The following is a 20,552-nucleotide window of genomic DNA, read 5'->3' as shown; positions in this document are numbered from 1 at the left end:
GAGGAACCTGGAAGGCATTATGCTGAGTGAAATTAGTCAGTTGCAAAAGGGCAAATATTGTACAAGATCACTATTTTAAGAACTTGAGAAATAGTTTAAACTGAGAAGAAAACACTCCTTTGTGGTTACTAAAAGGGAGAGGGAGGGAGGGTGAGAGAAGGGTATTCACTAATTACATAGTAGATAAGAACTACTTTAGGTGAAGGGAAAGGCAGTGCACAATACAGGGGAGGTCAGCACAATGCGACTAAACCAAAAGCAAAGAAGTTTCCTGAATAAACTGAATGCTTCGAAGGCCAGCATAGCAGGGGCAGGGGTCTGGGGACCATGGTTTCAGGGGACATCTAAGTCAATTGGCATAATAAAGTCTATTAAGAAAACATTCTGCATCCCACTTTGAAGAGTGGTTTCTGGGGTCTTAAACGCTAGCAAGTGGCCATCTAAGATGCATCAATTGGTCTCAACCCACCTGGATCAAAGGAGAATGAAGAACACCAAGGACACAAGGCAATTATGAGCCCAAGAGACAGAAAGGGCCACATGAACCAGAGCCTACATCATCCTGAGACCAGAAGAACTAGATGGTGCCTGGCTACAACCAATGACTGCCCTGACAGGGAACACAACAGAGAGCGCATGTGGGAGCAGAAGAGCAGTGGGACGCAGACCCTAAATTCTCATAAGACCAGACTGAATGGTCTGACTGAGATGGGAAAGACCCTGGTTGTCATGGCCCCCAGACCTTCTGTTGGCCCAGGACAGGAACCATTCCCAAAGCCAACTCTTCAGACATGGATTGGACTGGACAATGGGTTGGAGAGGGATGCTGGTGAAGAGTGAGCTTCTTGGATCAGGTGGACAGTTGAGACTTTGTTGGCTTCTCCTGCCTGGAGGTTGGAGGGGGTTAGAAGCTGGCGAAATGGACACAGAAAGAGAGAGTGAAGGAAGAGAGTGGGCTATCTCATTAGGGGAAGAGTAATTGGGAGTGTGTGGCAGGGTATATATGGGTTTTTGTGGGAGATACTGTCTTGATTTGTAATCTTTCACTTAAAGCACAATAAAAATTATTTAAAAAAAACTGAGATCAACATGTAGAAAGGAAGAGCAGTCTAGAATGAATAAATGAAAGTAGATAAATCTTTTATTTTTTCCTATTCTTAATTGACTTAACAGATAACAGTGTGTTCAAAATAATGACAGCAACAATGTATTAGATGATTATTGCTTATGGATAAGTTAAATGAATGACAGAAATGTTATAAGGGATAGGAAGGAGGACCCAGGAATACTCTGTTATAAAGCACATGCACTAATGATGAAGTTATACAGTGTTATCTGAAAGTGGACTTGAATTAATTGTAAATGTGTATTGCAAACCCTAGGGCAACCATGGAAAAGTTTTAAAAAGAGGTGTAATTGACATACTAATAATGAGAGAAAATAGAATCATATAAAATGTTCAATTAAAATCAGAGAAGGCAAAAAACAAAAACAAGAGACAGGCAATGAACAGGAAACAGTTACAAGCATGGTTGATAATAATCCAACTGTATCAATAGTCACTGCAAATATGAATTGTCTAAATACACCAGTTAAAAGATAGACTGTCAGAGTGGATACAAAAAATATCCTCACTGTCTACAAGAAACCCAATTTAAGAATAAAGACACCCATAAAAAAACCCAGTGATAAAGACACAGGTAGATTAAAAATAAAAGGCTGAAGAAAAAATATTCCATAACACTGATCAAAAGAAATCTAGAGTGGTTGTATTAATTTGAGACAAATCCAACTGCAACAAAACAAGGAAAATTATCAGGAATAAAGAGGAGCATTACACAATGATGAAAGAGTCAATCCTTTAAGAAGACATAAACAATCCTTAATGTGTATTTAAGGAGCCTGGTAGTGCAGCATTTAAGCACTTGGATGCTAATCGAAAGGTTGATAGTTCAAACCCACCCAGCAACTCCATGGGAGAAAGACTTGGCAATCTGTGCCTGTTAAGATTACAGCCTAGAATCCTACATCGGTGAGTGGTGTCTGGGGTCTTAAATGCTAGCAAGCAGCCATCTAAGAGGCATCAACTGGTCTCAACCCACCTGGAGCAAAGGAGAATGAAGAACACAAAAACACAAGGTAATCATTAGCCCACATAAATCAGAGACTACATCAGCCTGAGATCAGAAGAACTAGATGGTGCCCGGCTACAATCGATGACCTCCCTGAGAGGGAACACAACAGAGAATCCCTGATGCAGCAGAACAGTGGGATGCAGACCTCAAATTCTTGTACAAAGACCAGGCTTAATGGTCTGACTGAGACTGGAAGGACCCTGGAGGTCATGGTCCCCAGACCTTCTTTTAGCCCAAGACTGGAATCATTCCCAAAGCCAACTCTTCAAACAGTGATTGCACTGGATTATAAGATAGGAAATGATACTGGTGAGGAATGAGCTTCTTGGCTCAAGTAGACTCATGAGACTATGTGGGCAGCTCCAGTCTTGAGGGGAGATGAGAAGGCAGAGGGGGACAGGAGCTGGCTGAATGGACATGGGGAGTACAGGGTGGAGAGAAGGAGGGTGCTGTCTCATTAGGGGGAGAGCAACTAGAAGTACATAGCAAGGTGTATATAAATTTTTGTATGAGAGACTGACTTGATTTTGAAACTTTCACTTAAAGCACAATTAAAAAAAAAAAGAGAGATTATAGCCTAGAAACCCTATGGGGCAGTTCTACTTTGTCATATGGGTTTACTTGTTGAAAATTGACTCAAGGGCACCTAATAACAACAATGTGTATGTACCTAACAACAAATCATCAAAATACATGAGACAAAAACTGATGGAAGTGTAAAGAGAAATAGACAAATCCACTGTTAGAGTTGAAGACTTCAACACTCTTCTAACAGTAATTGGCAGATCCAGCAGGTAGAAAATCAGTAAAGACATACTTGGGCAGAACAGCACAAGTAATCAACTGGATCTAATTGACATTTATAAAATACTTCTTCTAACAATAGCAGAATACATGTTGTTCACACCAAGATAGACCACACTGTAGGCCATAAAATACACACTTAAAATTTATAAGAATAGAATGCATACAAAGCACATACCCAGACCACAATGAAATTAAACTAGAAATCAAAAGCAGAAAGACAGTTGAAAAATCCCAAAATACATAGTGATTAAAAAACATACTTATTAATAGCAAATGAAAGAAGAAATCACAAGAGAAATTAAAAATATTTTGAACTAAAGGAAAATGAAGTACAACATATCAAAATTGCGGGATGCAGCAAAAGCGGTGCATAGAGAGAGAAACTGGTAGCACTGAATGCCTACTTTAGGAAAGAAGAACGGCTGAAAACTTATAACCTAAACTTCTGCCATAGAAAACTAGAAAAGGGAGGCAAATTAAATCAAAAGTAAGCAGAACAAATGAAAAGATGGAAATTAGAACATAAATTACTGAAAAAAAAAAATGAAACCAATAGCTGGTTCTTTGAAAAAAAAAATCAATAAAATTTATAAGCTTCTAGCCAGCCTAACCAAGAAAAAAAGAGAAAACACAAATAGCTAATATCAGAAATGAAAGAAGTCCGTCCATACTGATCCCATGGACATTAAAAGATAATGAAAGAATAATATGAACAACTCTCTGCCCACAAATTTGGTAACCAAGATAATACAGACCAATTTCTTGGATGAAAAAATCTATCAAAACACACAAGGAGAAATAGATAATCTGAACAGGCCTAAATCTATTTTTTTAAAAAAAACATGAATTGATAATACGCTTCCAAGACAGAGAGCACCAGCGCCAGATGTTCCACTAGTGAATTTTACCAAACCTTTATAAGAAAAAATTCTTTGCATTTTGTTCCAGAAAATAGAAGCAGCAGAAAACTTTCCAACTTATTCTAAGGGGAATTCCTACAATCAAGATCAGATAAAAACATTGCAACAAAGAAAATCTACAGATCGACAACTCTCATGAACATGGGTGTAAAAATTCTCAACAAAATATTTGCAAATCGAATCTTACAAACTATAAAAAGAATTATACACCACTACCAAGTAGGATTCATTCCAGGTGTGCAAAGGTGGTTTCTGTATTAAAATAAAGTTCAATATTCTCATAAGAACACACACAAAAAGGAAGTAAACTAATATAAATGGAAAGAGAAAAATAGAACAAGAAATTTGAGAGGAAATCCCAAGACATCTATGCCTGGGACACCACTGGGATATTCAGAGGGGACTCAGCTTGTTTATTTTCTGGTTAGGAGATGAAACCAAAGTCTTCTGAGATTTATTCCTACGCTTAAATGTAAGCTGTTTGTCATATGAGGCTTTGAGCAGCCCAAAACCTCCTTGTTACTTTTATTCGAGGAGACGATCCATACATTCCAGGCCTGATTCTTGGATTTCCTTGTGCACCAAAAAGATGCATTTATTCCAAGATGTGTAGACAGGAGCAAAGAGTAGGGTGAAGTGGTACAGGTAGTACGTACAGCAAAACAGATTAGATTAGAATGAGACTTTTTTGATGGAAAGGAATTGAAAAGGTGGGTTAGAGTAACTGGGCTGTGGAAATTTAAGGGTGGAGACAGCGAATATGCTTTTGGCACAAGTCAATCTAGAAAAACTTTGAATTTTCTGATCTGTTTGATGATTCTTTGTTTAAAGTAGTTATAGTTTAAAGTAGGTATAGTTGCATTGGGTCTTTATATGTATGTATTTGTGAGTAGTTTTTTTTTTTTTTGCATGTATGTGGCTGAGTACGGAATATATGGTGCTGCCTCGTTTCTTTTAAGATTTTTTTCATATTGAAAATTATTTAACCAATCCCCTATGGCTGGACATTTTGTTTCTAATCTTTTTTTTGCCTTGCAATACTTAAGTGAATATATAAATGAATGGTACATATATAATTTTTGACATATGTAAATACATCTGAAGAAAAAATCGTAGGAATTAGAATTGTTAGTTCAAGGTCTGTGAGAGTTTTCAGTTTTGAAAGTAATGAAAATTGGTCTCTAGAGGTTAAATCAATTGGCATCCCCACTTGTGTATATAACCACCTCAAGCAAATATAATGTCATCACAAACATTTCAATCTTTGTGAAAATGCCATTTCATTGTATTTTAATTTGCATTTCTGTTTTTCATATTTGTGTATTCTTTGCCCATTTAAAAAATTCTGTTCGGCTGCTATTCTGCTACAGCTAAACATGGTGCTATAGTTTTCCCATTCTTCACAACACTTTTCAGGTGAGTTTTCCTCTGTCGAGAAATTATGATCTTCTATTTTTTTCTTCTTGTACATTCATAAGGATGCAAAAGTTTTTCCTATATGTGGTTCGTACTTGAATAAGTTTTATTTTGGGAGACAAGTGATTAGCCGGAGATTCCTATGGGCAGAGGGGATGGGGTAGTTCTGCCAGGTTTTTGCCTCAAAGGCCCCTCTTCATTGCCACACTTTTAATCTCTTTGAAGTCAGCAAGGTTTTCTCTCTACTTCCTCAGAGCCAGTACCCTGCCTTGGTCTTTCCTGATATTCCCATAGCAAATCACACTCAGTGGGGGCAATTATTTTCTGGTGTTTTCAAAAATCATCCTGCTGCCAGTACTTCTCAGGAGTTTGGATGGTTCCTTCCTGCATGGGCAGCCTAGCTGCTGTGATGCACCATGGTGACTACCCATGCCAGTTCTGCTAAATTGTAGCCCTACTGCCTACATGTTATTTGAAATTCATGAGTTTTATTTAGTGTCTTCTAGGTTCAACGAAGGCAGGTTGTGGGGAAGTTCATTCTCCTTTTTTTTTTTTGCTTTGTTTTTTGTTTTTTGTCAAGTGGGAGGAGATTTGGGTCCAGGCTACTGCCATGCTCCTACCAGTAACCAAAAATAATAACTGTTTATGTTACCTCCATTAAAAAAAAAAATCAAATTTTGCAAATGTGTCTTTGACAGACTTTAATTAGATACATTAATTTTAATGCCATAGATGATGCTACTGTTGAGTCCGACCCTTCTTTTTAACATGCCATCTCTAAATATCTGACTTTATTCTTTATGAGCTGCTTTTTAGGTTTAACTAAGCATTCTGAGTCTCCTTCTTACTTCTATGGATCACTTATATCACAGCAACTCCGAATTTATCATGTATTTGTTTTGCTTAATTATGTTGCAAATGAATTCATCTCCAGAGTTCCTAAAAATTCTGCTCACCATAGCTCATTCTGATATCCTCCTAGAAGATAAACTTGCTTCACTAAACCCTACAAAATAGACTGAAACCAATTTGCTAATTGTCAGCGTTACATTTCCTTCCCAAAGCAATGGAGAACATCACTAGAGCAAATGAGTTTCTTTTGCTGGGACTGACCTGTATTCAGGAGCTGCAGCCGGTAATCTTCATGGTATTGCTCATTCTATACCTGATAAATCTATTTGGAAATGGGGCCATATTAGTCATCGTCGTCTCGGAGGCAAGACTCCACTCCCCTATGTATTTTTTCCTGGGAAACCTTTCTTGTCTTGATATCTGCTATTCCTCAGTGACACTACCCAAGCTTATGTTGAACCTCCTTTCCACTCGAAAGGCTATCTCCTTCCCAGGCTGCATCACCCAGCTACACTTCTTCCACTTCCTGGGCTGCACCGAGGCCATGTTGCTGACCATCATGGGCTTTGACCGATTTGTGGCCATTTGCTACCCACTCCGCTACATGGTCATCATGAGCCCCCAGGTGTGCATTCTGCTGGCAGGTGTGGCCTGGCTCACCAGCTTCTTTTATGCCCTGATGCATTCAGTCATGACTGCACGTCTGAACTTTTGTGGCTCTGAGAAGCTCAACTACTTCTTCTGCGATGTCAAGCCTCTCTTGGTATTGGCTTGTGGTGACAAGCGACTCAATCAATGGCTCATTTTCGTTGTCACTTGCAGCCTAGCCACGGCAGCTTGCTTCCTGACCCTCCTCTCCTACTTTTACATTATTGGCTTCCTTGTGTTCAAGCACCAGACCTGCAGTGCACTCCGCAAGGCTCTGTCCACTTGTGCCTCCCATTTCATGGTGGTTTGTCTCTTCTATGGAACTGTGGGCCTCGTCTACATTCCTGCTACCTCCACCACCTCTGCCATACAGGAAAAGTTTGTGGCTGTCATACACACCACTGTCACCCCAGTGCTGAATCCACTGATATACACACTTAGGAATGAGGAAGTGACCTTGGCTCTGAGGAAACTCTTTCGGAGGAAACTGTTTGCCTAAGGATGGCTGGTGGCAACACTAGAACAAATGAAAATTGCATGTGATTTTATGATACTCATTTTATCATCTATAATAACTACATTTCTTGAATATTATTTTCCTTTTAGAATTTATACCATTGGTAAATAGATTCTTCACTCTTATGTGTCCAGTTACTATTCATTTGAACGTTTCTTCCTTCAGTCATTCTTTCAAAATATTCTTTGAGCAGAAAATGTTCAAGGATACGATAGAGGATAAAAAAAAAAGGCATGCCATGAGGACTTAATATAGATATTAAATTTTAGTGGAGGAGGTGGACTATAAGGAGATGAATAAGTAATTGCATGTTGCTGTCTGAAGGTGATACATGTTATGGAAGGTAAGGAAGAAGCATTGTGCTGAGGTTGGCACTGTTTTTATGGTTGGATCAGCAAAAGCTTCTCCAAGCAGGTAACATGAGCATAATTCTAAAGGAAATGAGGGAGTGATTTGTGCAAACATTTGAAGATATATTAACATCTGAATATCTGATTTTATATTATGCAGAAAGAGAAGAAAGTGAAAGAGCACTGGGATAAAGTCTGCTTGCTCTATGCGAGGAAAAGCAAAATGGTCAATCTGCCTAGAACCCAGTGGGTAATGGAAAGAGCGGCAAAAGATAAAGACAGAGATCTGGCTATGTCATGGGTCTCTTGTGGATTATTTTCTTTTAATTTAGTGTTTACACTGAGTGATACAGGATGACATTAGGGTGTTTGATCAATGAGCTGACTTGATATAACTTCTGTGTTGAAAGAATGACAGTGAATGCTACGTTGAGAATAAAGAGTAGGGGAGCAAATTGGTTATTATGTGCTATCCAGTTGATTCCAACTTATGGAGACCCTATAGGACAGAGTAGAACCACCCTATGTTTCCTAGGCTGAAGTCATAAGGGAGAAGATTGCCAGGTCTTCACTCCCCTGGCGTAGCTGGTGAGTTCAAACCTTTCGGTTAGCAGCTGATCGCTTAATCACTGTGCCACTAGGGCTCTTCAGAATTGATTAGGATTCCCTTATTGTTCTTTAGATGAGAATTGGTGTTGGGCTTAGACGAGGGTGATAGTGGTGGAGCTAAGAGAGGTAGTTAGATTCTGGATGTATTTTAAAAACATAACTTTTTAATATTTGCTGACAGCTTAGATGTGTGCTGTGAAAGCTAACATCAAGGATTGTTCTCAGTGTTTACTTATCTATGTTAACTCTAAAGAAACATCTGTAGTGTAAATAAATTAGGCTATGGACATTCAAAGACTTGAATTTGTTCTTCTCATAATGGGTTGACTTGAACTGAGGCAATCCTTCCCATTAAGTCGTCCTCTTTAGGTCCTGAACAACGTATTTTTAGGACCTTTAGTTATGAGTCGGAATCGACTCTGTGGGCAACAGGTTTGGTTTTTGTTTTTTCAGCTTGAGATAAGGATGCAGTCTTTATTATCAAAGATAACTGCGGCAGTTTAACTTACTTGAACATGGTTCAGTCTGTTTTTCATATAATAAGACTAATAATAAAATATAATCTTAACCTTTGGGGAGTTTATACTTTATTCAGAGGAGTGAAATAAGAATAGAAATGACCATGATGTAAGACAGAATGTGGCAACTAAAGAAAATACTATAGAGGGTAACTGAGATAAAATCTAGGGCCAATAGAGAATGTTTGTCTAAAGTAGAAGTAATATTCTGTTTCGTATCTAATACCATTATCACAGAGGTATACACCCTAGGTTATACCTAGGCCCATAAGATATTAGATGCGGAAAAATAACCATCCATATTATAAATTATAAAAACTTCTCAAATATTTTCTTTTATATTCAAACTGTCCTCGAATACACTGATTGTATCTTTACGCACACAATTAAAATTTTGAGTTAGTGTTTCTGTATATACGATACCAAAGGACCAATTCAACTGTTTGTTTTTTCCACTAAATTTATTGACTGGCATAGATATTAGATCGTCATCAGGAATACCCAGGACCTCTGGTTCTCTCTCGTATTCAATTTAACCTGTTCTGTCTCTACATCTTGGTATTCTTTCTGTCACTCTTGATTTTTTTTTCTTGCTTGCTCTCTTCTAAACACCATGTTCATTTTTATAAAAGTCACAGTTTTAACAATTTCTGTTAATAACCTTTATGTGTGTTTCTAGATAATTACTGATGGAGAGGGACTTTGTACATTCATAAAAATGTGATTTACAGAGCTCTGAGGAAGTTTACTAAATACATTTGTATGTATTTGTACTAGGATGATAAACAAATACTTCCTTATATTAACATATTTTTTGTACCTAAGATTGGTTTGTTTGTACATGAATAAAACAAGCTAATAGAAATCTATCATACCTCACATAAACATAAAATTTTGAGTACTTTTCTTCAATTTTTTGCTAATTTCAGTTCCATTTTTCCACACAAGAGAGTCAATTTTTTCCTTTAAAATTTATGTTAGCCTACTATGTTGTTCCTCAGCATGGCACAATCCTGAGTATGCCCATAGTCACCTTGGGTTGGAGTGGTTTTCCCAGGGCTGTCTCTGCCTATCTCTTTCCTTGGCCAAACCCAGCTGTTAAGCTCCACAAATTGCTAATTGATTGCTGGATTGTTTTCAGTAATGCCCTAGGGGCCTAAATTGCTCTGCAAACTTACCCAATTAAATTTGGGCTCCACTGGTAGAGTGGTTTCCAGGTCAATGTTTGAAATTTGTTTTGACTCCAGGTGGGCTCCTTCCTTCTGTCTCTTTTCCAGGTTCTCTGCTTCTCCTCCATACAAAATTTCTGAGCCAATGACTCTGACGCCTGGTGTGGAGACAATGATGTTGTTGTTAGGTGCCATCAAGTCAGTTCCAACTCAGAGTGATCCTATGTACAACAGAATGAAATACTGCTCAGTCCTGTACCATCCTCACAATCATTGCTTTTTGAGCTCGTTGTTGCAACCACTGTGTCAACCCATTTTGTTAAGGGTTTTCTTCTTTTTCACTGACCCTCTACATCACCAAACATGAAGCCCTTCTCCAGGGACTGGTCCCTCCTGACATGTCCAAAGTATGTAAGATGAAGACTTGCTATCCTTGTCTCTAAGGATCATTCTAACTGTAGTTCTTCCAAGACAAATTGGTTCATTCTTCCGGCAATCCATGGTATATTCAATATTCTTTGCCAACCCCATAATTCAAAGGCATCAATTCTTCTTCAGTCTTCCTTATTCATTGCCAAGGTTTTGCATGCAAATGAGGAGATTTAAAAAAAGTGTGGTTTGGATCAAGCACACCTTAGTCCTCAAAGTGACATCTTTGCTTTTTGACACCTTGCAGAGGACTTTTGCAGCAGATTTGCCCAAGGCAATATTTTGTTTGATTTCTTGACTGTTGCTTTCATGGATGTTGACTGTGGATACAAGTAAAATGAAATCCTTGACAACATCAAATTTTTCTCCGTTTATTATGATGTTGCTTATTAGTCCATTTGTGAGGATTTTTGTTTTCTTTATGCTGAAGTATAACCCATACTGAAGGCTGTAGTCTTTGATCTTCATCAGTAAGTGCTTCGAGTTCTCTTTACTTCCAGAAAGCAAGATTGTGTCATCTACATATTGCGGTCTGTTAATGAGTCTGTGTCTAATCCTGACACCCTGTTCTTTTTCATATAATCCAGCTTCTTGAATTATTTGTTCAGAATAAAGATTGAATAAGCATGGTGAAAAGATACAACCCTGATGCACACCTTTCCTGGTTTTAAACCATGCAGAATCCCCTTGTTCTCTTTGAATGACTGCTTCTTAGTCTAGGTACAGGTTCCTCATGAGTATAATTAAGTGTTCGGGAATTCCCATTCTTCACAATGTTATCTATAGTTTGTTATGATCCACACTGTCAAATGCCTTCTCATAGTCAATAAAACACAGGTAAACATCTTTCTGGTATCCTCTGCTTCCAGCCAAGATCCTTCTGACATCAGCAATGATAGCTCTCATTCCAAATCCTCTTTTGAATCTGGCTTGAATTTCTGGCAGTTCCCTGTTGATGTACTATTGCAACTGTTTTTGAATTATCTTCAGTGAAATTTGACATGCAAATGATATTGTTTGATAATTTCCACATTCTTTTGGATCACCTTTCTTTGGAATGGGCATAAATATGGGTCTCTGCTAGTCAGCTGACCAGGTAGCTATCTTTCAAATTTCTTGGCATAGATGAATGAGTGCTTCCAGCATTGCATCCATTTATTGAAATATCTCAACTGGTATTCTGTAAATTTCTAGAGCCTTGTTTTTCCTGAATGCCTTCAGTGCAGCTTGGACCTCTTCCTTTAATACCATCAGTTCTTGACCATATGCTACCTCCTAAAATGGTTGAATGTAGACCAATTCTTTTTGGTTAAGTGACTGTATGTATTCCTTTCATCTTCTTTTGATGCTTCCTGTGTCTTTCAATATTTTGTACATACAATCCTTAAATATTGCAACATTAGACCTGAATTTTTTCTTCAGTTCTTTTAGGTTGAGAAATGCTGAGTGTGTTCTTCACTTTTGGTTTCCTAACTCCAGGTCTTTGCCATTTCATTATAATATTTTACTTTGTCTTCTTGAGCCACCCTTTGAAATCTCCTATTCGGCTCTTTTACTTCATCATTTCTTCCATTCACTTTAGCTACTCCACATTCAAAAACAAGTTCCCAAGTCTCTTCTGACATTTATTTTGGCCTTTTCTTTTTTTCCTGCCTTTTTAATATTCTTTTGCTTTCTTCATGTATGATGTCCTTGAAGTCATTTCACAATTCATCTGGTATTTGGTCATTAATGTTCAATGCATCAAATCTATTCTTAAGATGGTCTCTAAATTCAAGTGGGATATACTCAAGTTTGTACTTTGACTCTCATGGACAATGGTGCACCCATTGTGTGAGTGATATTCTGCTTTAAAAGCTCAGTGGTCCTGGGGTGTGGGTGGGCAACAACCTCAGTCTTCTCAGCTTACTTCTCCCACTGTGTTATCACAGCCTGCAAATCAGGACAATAACATTTGGCTCCAGTATTCTCAGTGGCACCACACCCAAGGTGCAGCCTTGGTACCACTAGTGAGAGCTAAGTGGAAACAGGGAGTCCCCTATCTCAGCTGTACTCTCACCAAAATTAGCTTCAGCAACAGAGATCTGGGACCAGGCTAAGAAATGCTGAAGTTCTGCCACTTCTGAAAAGTTAGTCTGCTGATGAGAAGCTGGAACAAGATGGAGCCCTGTGCTCTTGGCTGCATTAGTGTGGAGTGGAGCTCTAGTAGATTTTCTTGAATAAATATTTCTTCATTTACTGCATGCCACAGGACCATTTATATATATGTAAATAAATAATCCCCAAACTCAGTGGCTTAAAGTAACAGGAGTCTAATTTTTGCTCATGTTTGCTTTGCGTGGTGACTTAGAGACCTCAACACACTGACATAGTCCAATTGGAAAAACACAGTTCATTGACTGGTAACTTGCCAGCTTGTTATGTAAGTAACTGAGAAACGTGCATTAAATTATCTTCCACCATGATTGCGACTGATATTTTAATTCAATTAATGTTTACTTTATTTAATGTGAGGTTATATTGTTAGTTGCATAGAAACTTACTATTATTTTATCTTCCTGGGAGGTGGAACACATTATCTATATGAAACATTCCTCTTTACCTCTAGTTGTTATGCTTTGTTTTCTCATAGTTCACTTTATCTGATACTATTGTAGGTCTACCGTATTTATTTTGATTATTGTTCACATGGTATTTTTTTGTTCTTTTACCTTTAATCTTGTTGTTTTTGTCTATTTAAAGTCTGTCTTTTGCAAGCAGCCTAAAGTTAGTTATTTTGATGCATCCTGAAAGTCTTTGTCTTTTAATTGGAATATTTATTCTGTTTGCATTTAAGATATTAACAGATATGTTTAGGTTTAAATACACCATTCTCCAATGTACTTTCTATTTTTCTTTCTACTTTTATTTTCCTTTCTTTCTTCTCTTGAATTATCTTGTATAAACTGTGAAACATATGTATTTTTTTCTTTATCAACTTGTTAGATATGCCATTTTATTATTGTTGTAATAGTTATCTTAAAATTTATAGCAGGTATCCTTTTTCTTATCCTTGGTTTATTAGAATACTGTATGAATTAGTATGCTTACTACTTCCCTGATAACATGAGGATGTTAGAATACTTTAACTCCAGTTGCTTCCCTCCTGACTTAGGTGTTATTTTTTTCCTTAAATTAGTTTTATATGTAGGTTAGAATTTAGGGCATTATTACTAATTTATTATACCTCAATATTTATTTACAATTAAATATCATATTGCTATTCATTCATATCTTTTTTGCCATGTGAGATAATATGATCACAGGAGCAATGTCTCATCATATTTGCATGTTCTGTCCACACTCAAGGAGAGGAGCTTTGACAATGGTGAGGGTCAGTGGGAGTCATCTTAGAATTCTGCCTACCACACACATACCTAACTCAAAAGTTGTATTCTGGCTCAAATTAGACAAAAAGTTATAAAAAATATAATGAGACTTTGCAATTTAAATTTCTCTAATTATATGATGAAGCTCACATTAACATCCTTTATCATAATAATATTTCTATCAATATCCAATATTAAGGAATAAAATTATAGAAACCAATAACCTTTTTTTTGGAAGTATTATTTTAAATAAAGTTTGCCACCCTGAACAATTTTACAATATACGCTAATTGCTAGTAAGATTCGCAAAGTCTCCAAGGTCTCTTCTGTTGCTGTTCAGGGAAAAGTAATTAGATTTTCACTACAGAATGTTTTTTTTTTAATGTATAAATCATACAAACAGGAGAAAAGAAGAGGATTCTTTAGCTGGACATATGAATGGGGAAAGAGGAAAGACAGTGGCAGCTTCTTGCCATATTCAGGGTAGTTCCAAAGGTAAGTGGGCAGGGATGGTAGCAAAAATGATAATAAAGAGAATTTCAGCCTTGCTCACACACAGTGATGAAGAGAGTACTTTTTCTTTACAAAGGAGACAGTATTTTTCTCCACGAAAATTCCTAGTTGAATCAACACCACTGAAAATCAAACTGAACAAAATTGGGTAAAAAAAAAAAAGAAAAAACCGTTGGTGTCAAGTCAATTCCTACTCATAGTGACCCTATATGACAAAGTAGAACTGCCCCCATAGAGTTTCCAAGAGATGCCTAGCGGATTCAAACTGCCAACCTTTTGGTTAGCAGCTATAACACTTAACCGCTATGCAACCAGGGTTTCCAAACTGGGTAAGTGGGGCTAAATTAAGTTGTGTTGATACAACAAAGAAATTATCCTATGTTTTGGCTCATATTCTTTTAAGCTTTCAGCATAGAGGAATAAGTTTTCCAAGTTAATTTTTAATGAATAATGATCCTGAAAATTGATTCAACATTCACCAAATATTCATTGTGTTCAGATATTGTTCTAGGTGCCTGGGGCACATCATTAACAAAACTAGCCAATACAATGATGTCGAAGCTTATATTCTAGTCAGAGAACAGGCAATAATTAACAAACAATAAATAGGTAAGATATTTTGCATCTTTGTTGTTGTTATTAGCTACCATCAAGTTGGCTCCCTGACTTATGGTCACTTCCTGCACAATGAAAGGAAATGCTGCCCTATCCTATACCGTCCCCATGATCAGTTACAGATAAGAACTCTTGTGATCCATGGAGTGGCAAAGATCAATGAATCACTCTCTCAATGTTGTTCCATTCATTGTTTATTTTGCTTAGTCTTTCGCCTAGATTTTCTCATTGGAGTCTGATCTAAGATCATAATATTGAACATGAAGAAATAAATTACAACAAGTTAACTGTTACCTTGGCAAACTATTTGAATAAAAAGTGACAAATTGATTTAAGCATTTGGTTTTTAAAATTCTTTGTTATGTTAAACAACCAGAGTGACCATTTAATTTTTGTCATATAATCAAAATAATTTCCTAGAATTCTGGAGTCAGCACATTTCCTTAATTTTATAAATGAGTCCTCTGAGTATCAGAAAATCTAAATGACTTTTCTGAACTGAAAATGTTAATTGGTGGCAAAGATAAAAACAAATACTCTGGCCTCCTTACTCTCTTGTTCTGCCTCTCTCATCTCTGATATATCATCTAAGATCAACCAATATGATCCTTATGCCATTCTCTTCAGTGAAACATCAAAAGATTATAATATGATCAGTAGCATCAAAATCCTAAAAAATGGTCACTTTTACCCACTCTAGGAAATTATTTTCACAAAATACTTGAAAAGGAACCTAAGGAGATTTGTTTTCATCATTTAGATGTTCATTATAATATTAATTATAACAAAACCTTTGGTAAAAACAAATACTCAGAGGTATGGTACTTCTATATAATGGCATTATATAAAACTCTAAAAAATTACGTTTCCAGAGAATAGTTATTGACACGCATGCCAAGGTAAAAAATTAACCAAACTACTAGTGGAACTCTTCTCTGGTGCTGGGATAATGGATTATTATAAAATTTTATTTTTCTGTATCATCCACACATTCTACAATAAACACATATTACTCTTATAATCAGGAGCCCTGGTGACACATAGTTAACTTGACGGCTAACTAAAAGGTTGGCAGTTTGAGCTACCCAGCCACTCCACAGGAGAAAGATCTGGTGATCCTCTCCTGTAAAGATTACAGCCTAGAAAACCTTATGGGTCAGTTATACTCTGTCAAATGGTGTCGCTATGAGTCAAATTCTACTGGGCAGCACCTAACAGCAACAACAACTTTTATAATCCAAGAAAATCCTAGCCAATTAAATTGGGGAATACAAACTCACCATGTTCTTTGAACATTTTCCATATCCTGAACATTAAAATCATCTTCCTATGGTTGACACTCACTTCCATCCTGTGTATTAATTTATAAAGAATAATTCTCCTTTCCATATCACTTTACAATCTGGGAAACACATTCTACAAAACCTCCCATTCTTATAACAATATAGCACATGCAGAAAGTCACCAACAAATAAGGAACTAGATATTTATGTAGTCACAAATGTACATCTGTTTGTCTACTTTCAAGATAATTTGTGTGTTCATCTACCTAATAAGGTAGTTGGTGATGCTGAGTTCGTCACAGTTTTTGCTCTGATGTGCTTTGCCTCCTTTCCATTTACTAGCATAGCTATGAACCTATGAAATATTTTTAATTAACTTGATACAGTTATGATTACTACTGATCATGACCAGCATGATTAACCTGAGCACCAGGAACTGGCTGGCCCATGTTTCTCATGACTTGGAAGAGGTGTTCAAGAAAAGCTAGTAGCAAGATAGAGCTACTAAAAAAAAAAAAAAAAATACCTTCAAAAGCTAATTTTATTTATCATAAACTCATTATCATTTGGAATCAACTCGATGGCAGTGGGTTTATCCTCATTATCTGAGTCTAAATTTCCTTTGGTAGGGATGTCTCCTAAAAATTGAGGTGTCTGTGTTTGTGCATGCGTGTGTGTGTGTTTGAGAGAAAGGGAGAGATGGGAGTGAGAGCAAGAGCAACAAAGAGAAGAGAGGCTTCTACTCTGGAAAGTTTAAAAAAAAAAAAAAAAAAAAAACCATGTTCCAGAAAATATACCATTGAATGAAAAGCTGTAGAATGGGGTATATTATAGGTATATAAAAAAAAAAAAGTATAGGTATATTGTATTATAGGTTGGGGTATCTTCATGTAATTTATCCATACAGCGTTATAATGCAGTCTCTACCAATAGATCAGAATTGGGATGCAGGATAATACCTATTTGTCATCTTAGGCTGTTGAAAGAACTCAGACTATGGGTCCAGACCTAATTAGCTTGGAATCGTCAAATTGGTGATTATGAGCTATGTGAACCTGGGCAAGTTCCTTACGGCTCTGAACTCAATCAAGTAGCCAGAAAGAGAGGCAGTACTTTCAAAAGCAGTAGCCAGTGGTGGGCTAGTAAATGTTTTAACAACTGCCTTTCCAGGAGGTAGGGAAATACACTTACACACACTCACACACACAAATGTTTATAATAAATTTAACTGATATAAAGAATGCACCATATACAATTTACAACTAATAATAAAATATACAATACTCTTTATTGTCAATTACATATAGATAATTGATGCTTATGGAATGTTTTATTGATTTTTGCTGAATACTTGTACACGTAACCAAACTATGGTTGAAATCCAATCATGATTTGACAAAATCAGCCTATGAATAAATGCTGGAATTCTATCCAGTTCAACAAATAAGTCACTCACGTCATTGATGAATGCCATGGCTGTTGGTTGATGTTTTTGTTTATGTGAATAAGTGACACGGAATTGAATCAATGGGGTTCTGTGTCTGTGTTGCACTCATTCAGGACATGAGTGACATTTTTGATAAAAAAAAAAAAAAGCAGATAACAATTTCCGAATACAGGAAGAAAATTGCCTCATGGCTTTTTCAGTTATTCACAATGTAATGGCTTTGGACATGACACGTTTTAAAGTTTAATGTGCATCATATTTCTTAACCTTAGGCAGTCAACAAAACCATCAATCAAGCCCTGATTTATGACATTTGACAAATTCTCTGGTGTAAATACTTCTACCACGGCCAATTTCAGGCTAGCAGTGTAGTGTCATGAACACAGATTTGGGAAGCGATGTGCAGTAACACGCTATCATATGGCATTGCCTTCCGATAGCTACAATAGAAGCAGTAATCCCGAAAGCATAAATAATAGTAAAATGTAAAATGACTAGGAAATGATGAGTTTTATGCATTTGTTACCTTTGTTTTTAGTATAGTTTATTGAATGATAAGTTTATGTGGTTTCATTTTACTAATGGCTGTGTTTAATAACCAGCTTACAAAACTCTTGAAAATTTAACATGAGCCACTACCATAAGCTACTACCGTTTCATATTTATGCCGGACACTAGATTGCAGAGTTTATTTGTTGTGGGATTGTGAATTTTTACAGCCATGCCTGATGTTGTTGTTCATAAATAATTTTACTCTTTCATCTGTGAATTTTTTTTTTCTTTGTTTTGTAGACTATTTCTGGAGCAGTACATGATTACAGAAATCTGTGGCTCCCTGTTCCCAATTTCAAAAAGCAAACCACAGCCACATTATGGAAGAAGAAAACCAGACAGCTCCATTCGAGTTTATCATCTTAGGATTCTCCAACTTAAATGAGCTGCAATTTTTACTTTTCACTATCTTCCTTGTAACTTATATCTATACCTTGGGAGGAAATATTTTCCTTATCTTGGTGACCATGGTTGATGCACGTCTACACACACCGATGTATTTTTTTCTGGAAAACTTAGCATTTATTGACATCTGCTACACCACCACCAATGTTCCTCAGATGATGGTGCATCTTCTGTCAGAGAAGAAAAGCATTTCTTATGGGGGTTGTATAGCTCAACTTTTTGCATTTATTTTCTTTGTGGGGTCAGAGTCCCTGCTCTTGGCAGCAATGGCATATGATCGTTATGTGGCAATCTGCAAACCCTTAAGATATTCAATTATTATGAACAAGACTATATACAGCCAATTAGCAGCTTCTTCATGGGCTGGTGGTTTCCTCAACTCAGTGGTGCACACAATGCTGACTTTCCACCTGCCCTTCTGTGGGAATAATCAGATTAATTATTTTTTCTGTGACATCCCACCTTTGCTGACCTTGTCTTGTGGGGACACTTCTGTCAATGAGCTAGTGCTACTCTCCATTGGAGTCTTCGTTGGTTGGACTCCTCTCTTGTGTATCATCCTTTCATGCCTTTATATTGTGTCTACCATTTTAAGGATCAGTTCTTCAGAGGGAAGGCAAAAGGCATTTTCTACGTGTGCCTCCCACCTGGTCATTGTCCTTCTTTACTATGGAAGCTCTATCTTCACGTATGTACGACCCATCTCAGCTTATTCCATAGAGAAAGACAGGCTGATATCAGTATTGTACAGTGTTGTAACTCCCATGCTAAACCCTATAATCTATTTTTTGAGGAATAAGGATATTAAAGAGGCTATGAAAGTTATGCGGAGAAAGTGGCAGGCTTCTATTTCTTTAACTTTTGATGTATAAACTTTACTCTTCTGAGGAAAATCATATATATCACAAAACTGTACATCTTACTTATAGGAGCTGATTTTTATTGATGACTCTTCAACAAAATTAAAAGTTAACTATAAACTTCACTTCCAGTAAAAATTGACTAGTTGCTCTGTACAAACTCCCCCGCTAAAATAATCTATATGAAATATTTTTAAAAATTCCAAAAAAAAAATCAGTGAAATAAAAAGTTAGAAATCATCAAAGCCAAGATTGGACATATGAACAGAAAACAAAGGTTTGAAATTGACATTTGGGGCTCTTTTTTGCTAGGGCATTTGTTGATCTTGAAGAAGTGACTGAGATTCTGAATAGCACATTGGCACCTGCGTAGGGGTGGGAATCTAAAGGACTGCACCCCAGTTATAACACTGAGGCAGAAATAAACCAGTCTTTACCTGGATTACAGCTAGGCTTTGAAACATGTGGTTGACCCAGAAGATTTCAAATCCTAAAATTGATTAAGGTTATTTCAGATTGATAGTGTCCGGGCACCTAGATGAAGCAAATGAAAATCATTTCTGAAGAAAAGTGACATCATCACAATGCCCACCACAAAATCGAGGATAAGCAGACACCTGAGTCGATATGAAAAATGAAAAAAATCAGTGCAAAAAAAACAGCAGAAACATAACCACAGTTACTATAAATGACTGAATTGCCCTAAACAGATTGTAAGATAAATATTTGTACAATGTTAATAGAAATAAATTATGAAACCCACTGCTGTTGAGTCGATTCCGACTCACAGTGACACTAAAGGGCATAGTAGAACTGCCCCGTAGAGTTTCCAAGGAGCTCCTGGGGGATTTGAACTGCCGACCTATTGGTTATTAGCCATAGTATTTAACCACTATGCCACCAGGGTTTCTTGAGATAAATTATAGACTTAGAAAATCCAACAGACAATTAGAAACTATCAAACATGAAACTTCAAATTTGGAAAACAACAACAACATTAAAAAAAAGCAGCAACTAGAAATTAAAAATTTCAGAATGGAAAATCAAAAGAATCCAAATTAGGAACAGGGTGAATGGATTTAATAGCAGATTACATATGACTGAAGAGAAAAATTAGTGAATAGGATGATAGTCTTCAG

General features: G+C 36.7%; 2 protein-coding genes across 2 annotated transcripts; both read left to right on the top strand.

Annotated features, from left to right (window-relative positions):
* Nucleotides 1-6,312: 6,312 nt before the first annotated feature.
* On the top strand, nt 6,313-7,277 carry LOC100671994 (olfactory receptor 12D3-like). Its single transcript, XM_003421838.3, has one exon. It carries the CDS (start codon nt 6,345-6,347, stop codon nt 7,275-7,277), a length of 933 nt encoding a protein of 310 aa, XP_003421886.2. The 5' UTR covers nt 6,313-6,344.
* Nucleotides 7,278-18,002: 10,725 nt separating this feature from the next.
* LOC100671708 (olfactory receptor 5V1-like) lies at nt 18,003-19,568 on the top strand. The gene has a single exon (XM_003421837.3). It carries the CDS (start codon nt 18,469-18,471, stop codon nt 19,423-19,425), a length of 957 nt encoding a protein of 318 aa, XP_003421885.2. The 5' UTR covers nt 18,003-18,468; the 3' UTR covers nt 19,426-19,568.
* Nucleotides 19,569-20,552: the final 984 nt, after the last annotated feature.

This window comes from Loxodonta africana, chromosome 1 (genome assembly GCF_030014295.1).
Source record: "Loxodonta africana isolate mLoxAfr1 chromosome 1, mLoxAfr1.hap2, whole genome shotgun sequence".
In the NCBI taxonomy this organism is placed as follows: domain Eukaryota; kingdom Metazoa; phylum Chordata; class Mammalia; order Proboscidea; family Elephantidae; genus Loxodonta; species Loxodonta africana.
Note: the sequence above shows the minus strand (reverse complement) of the source record. Positions and strands in the feature narration are given on the sequence as shown.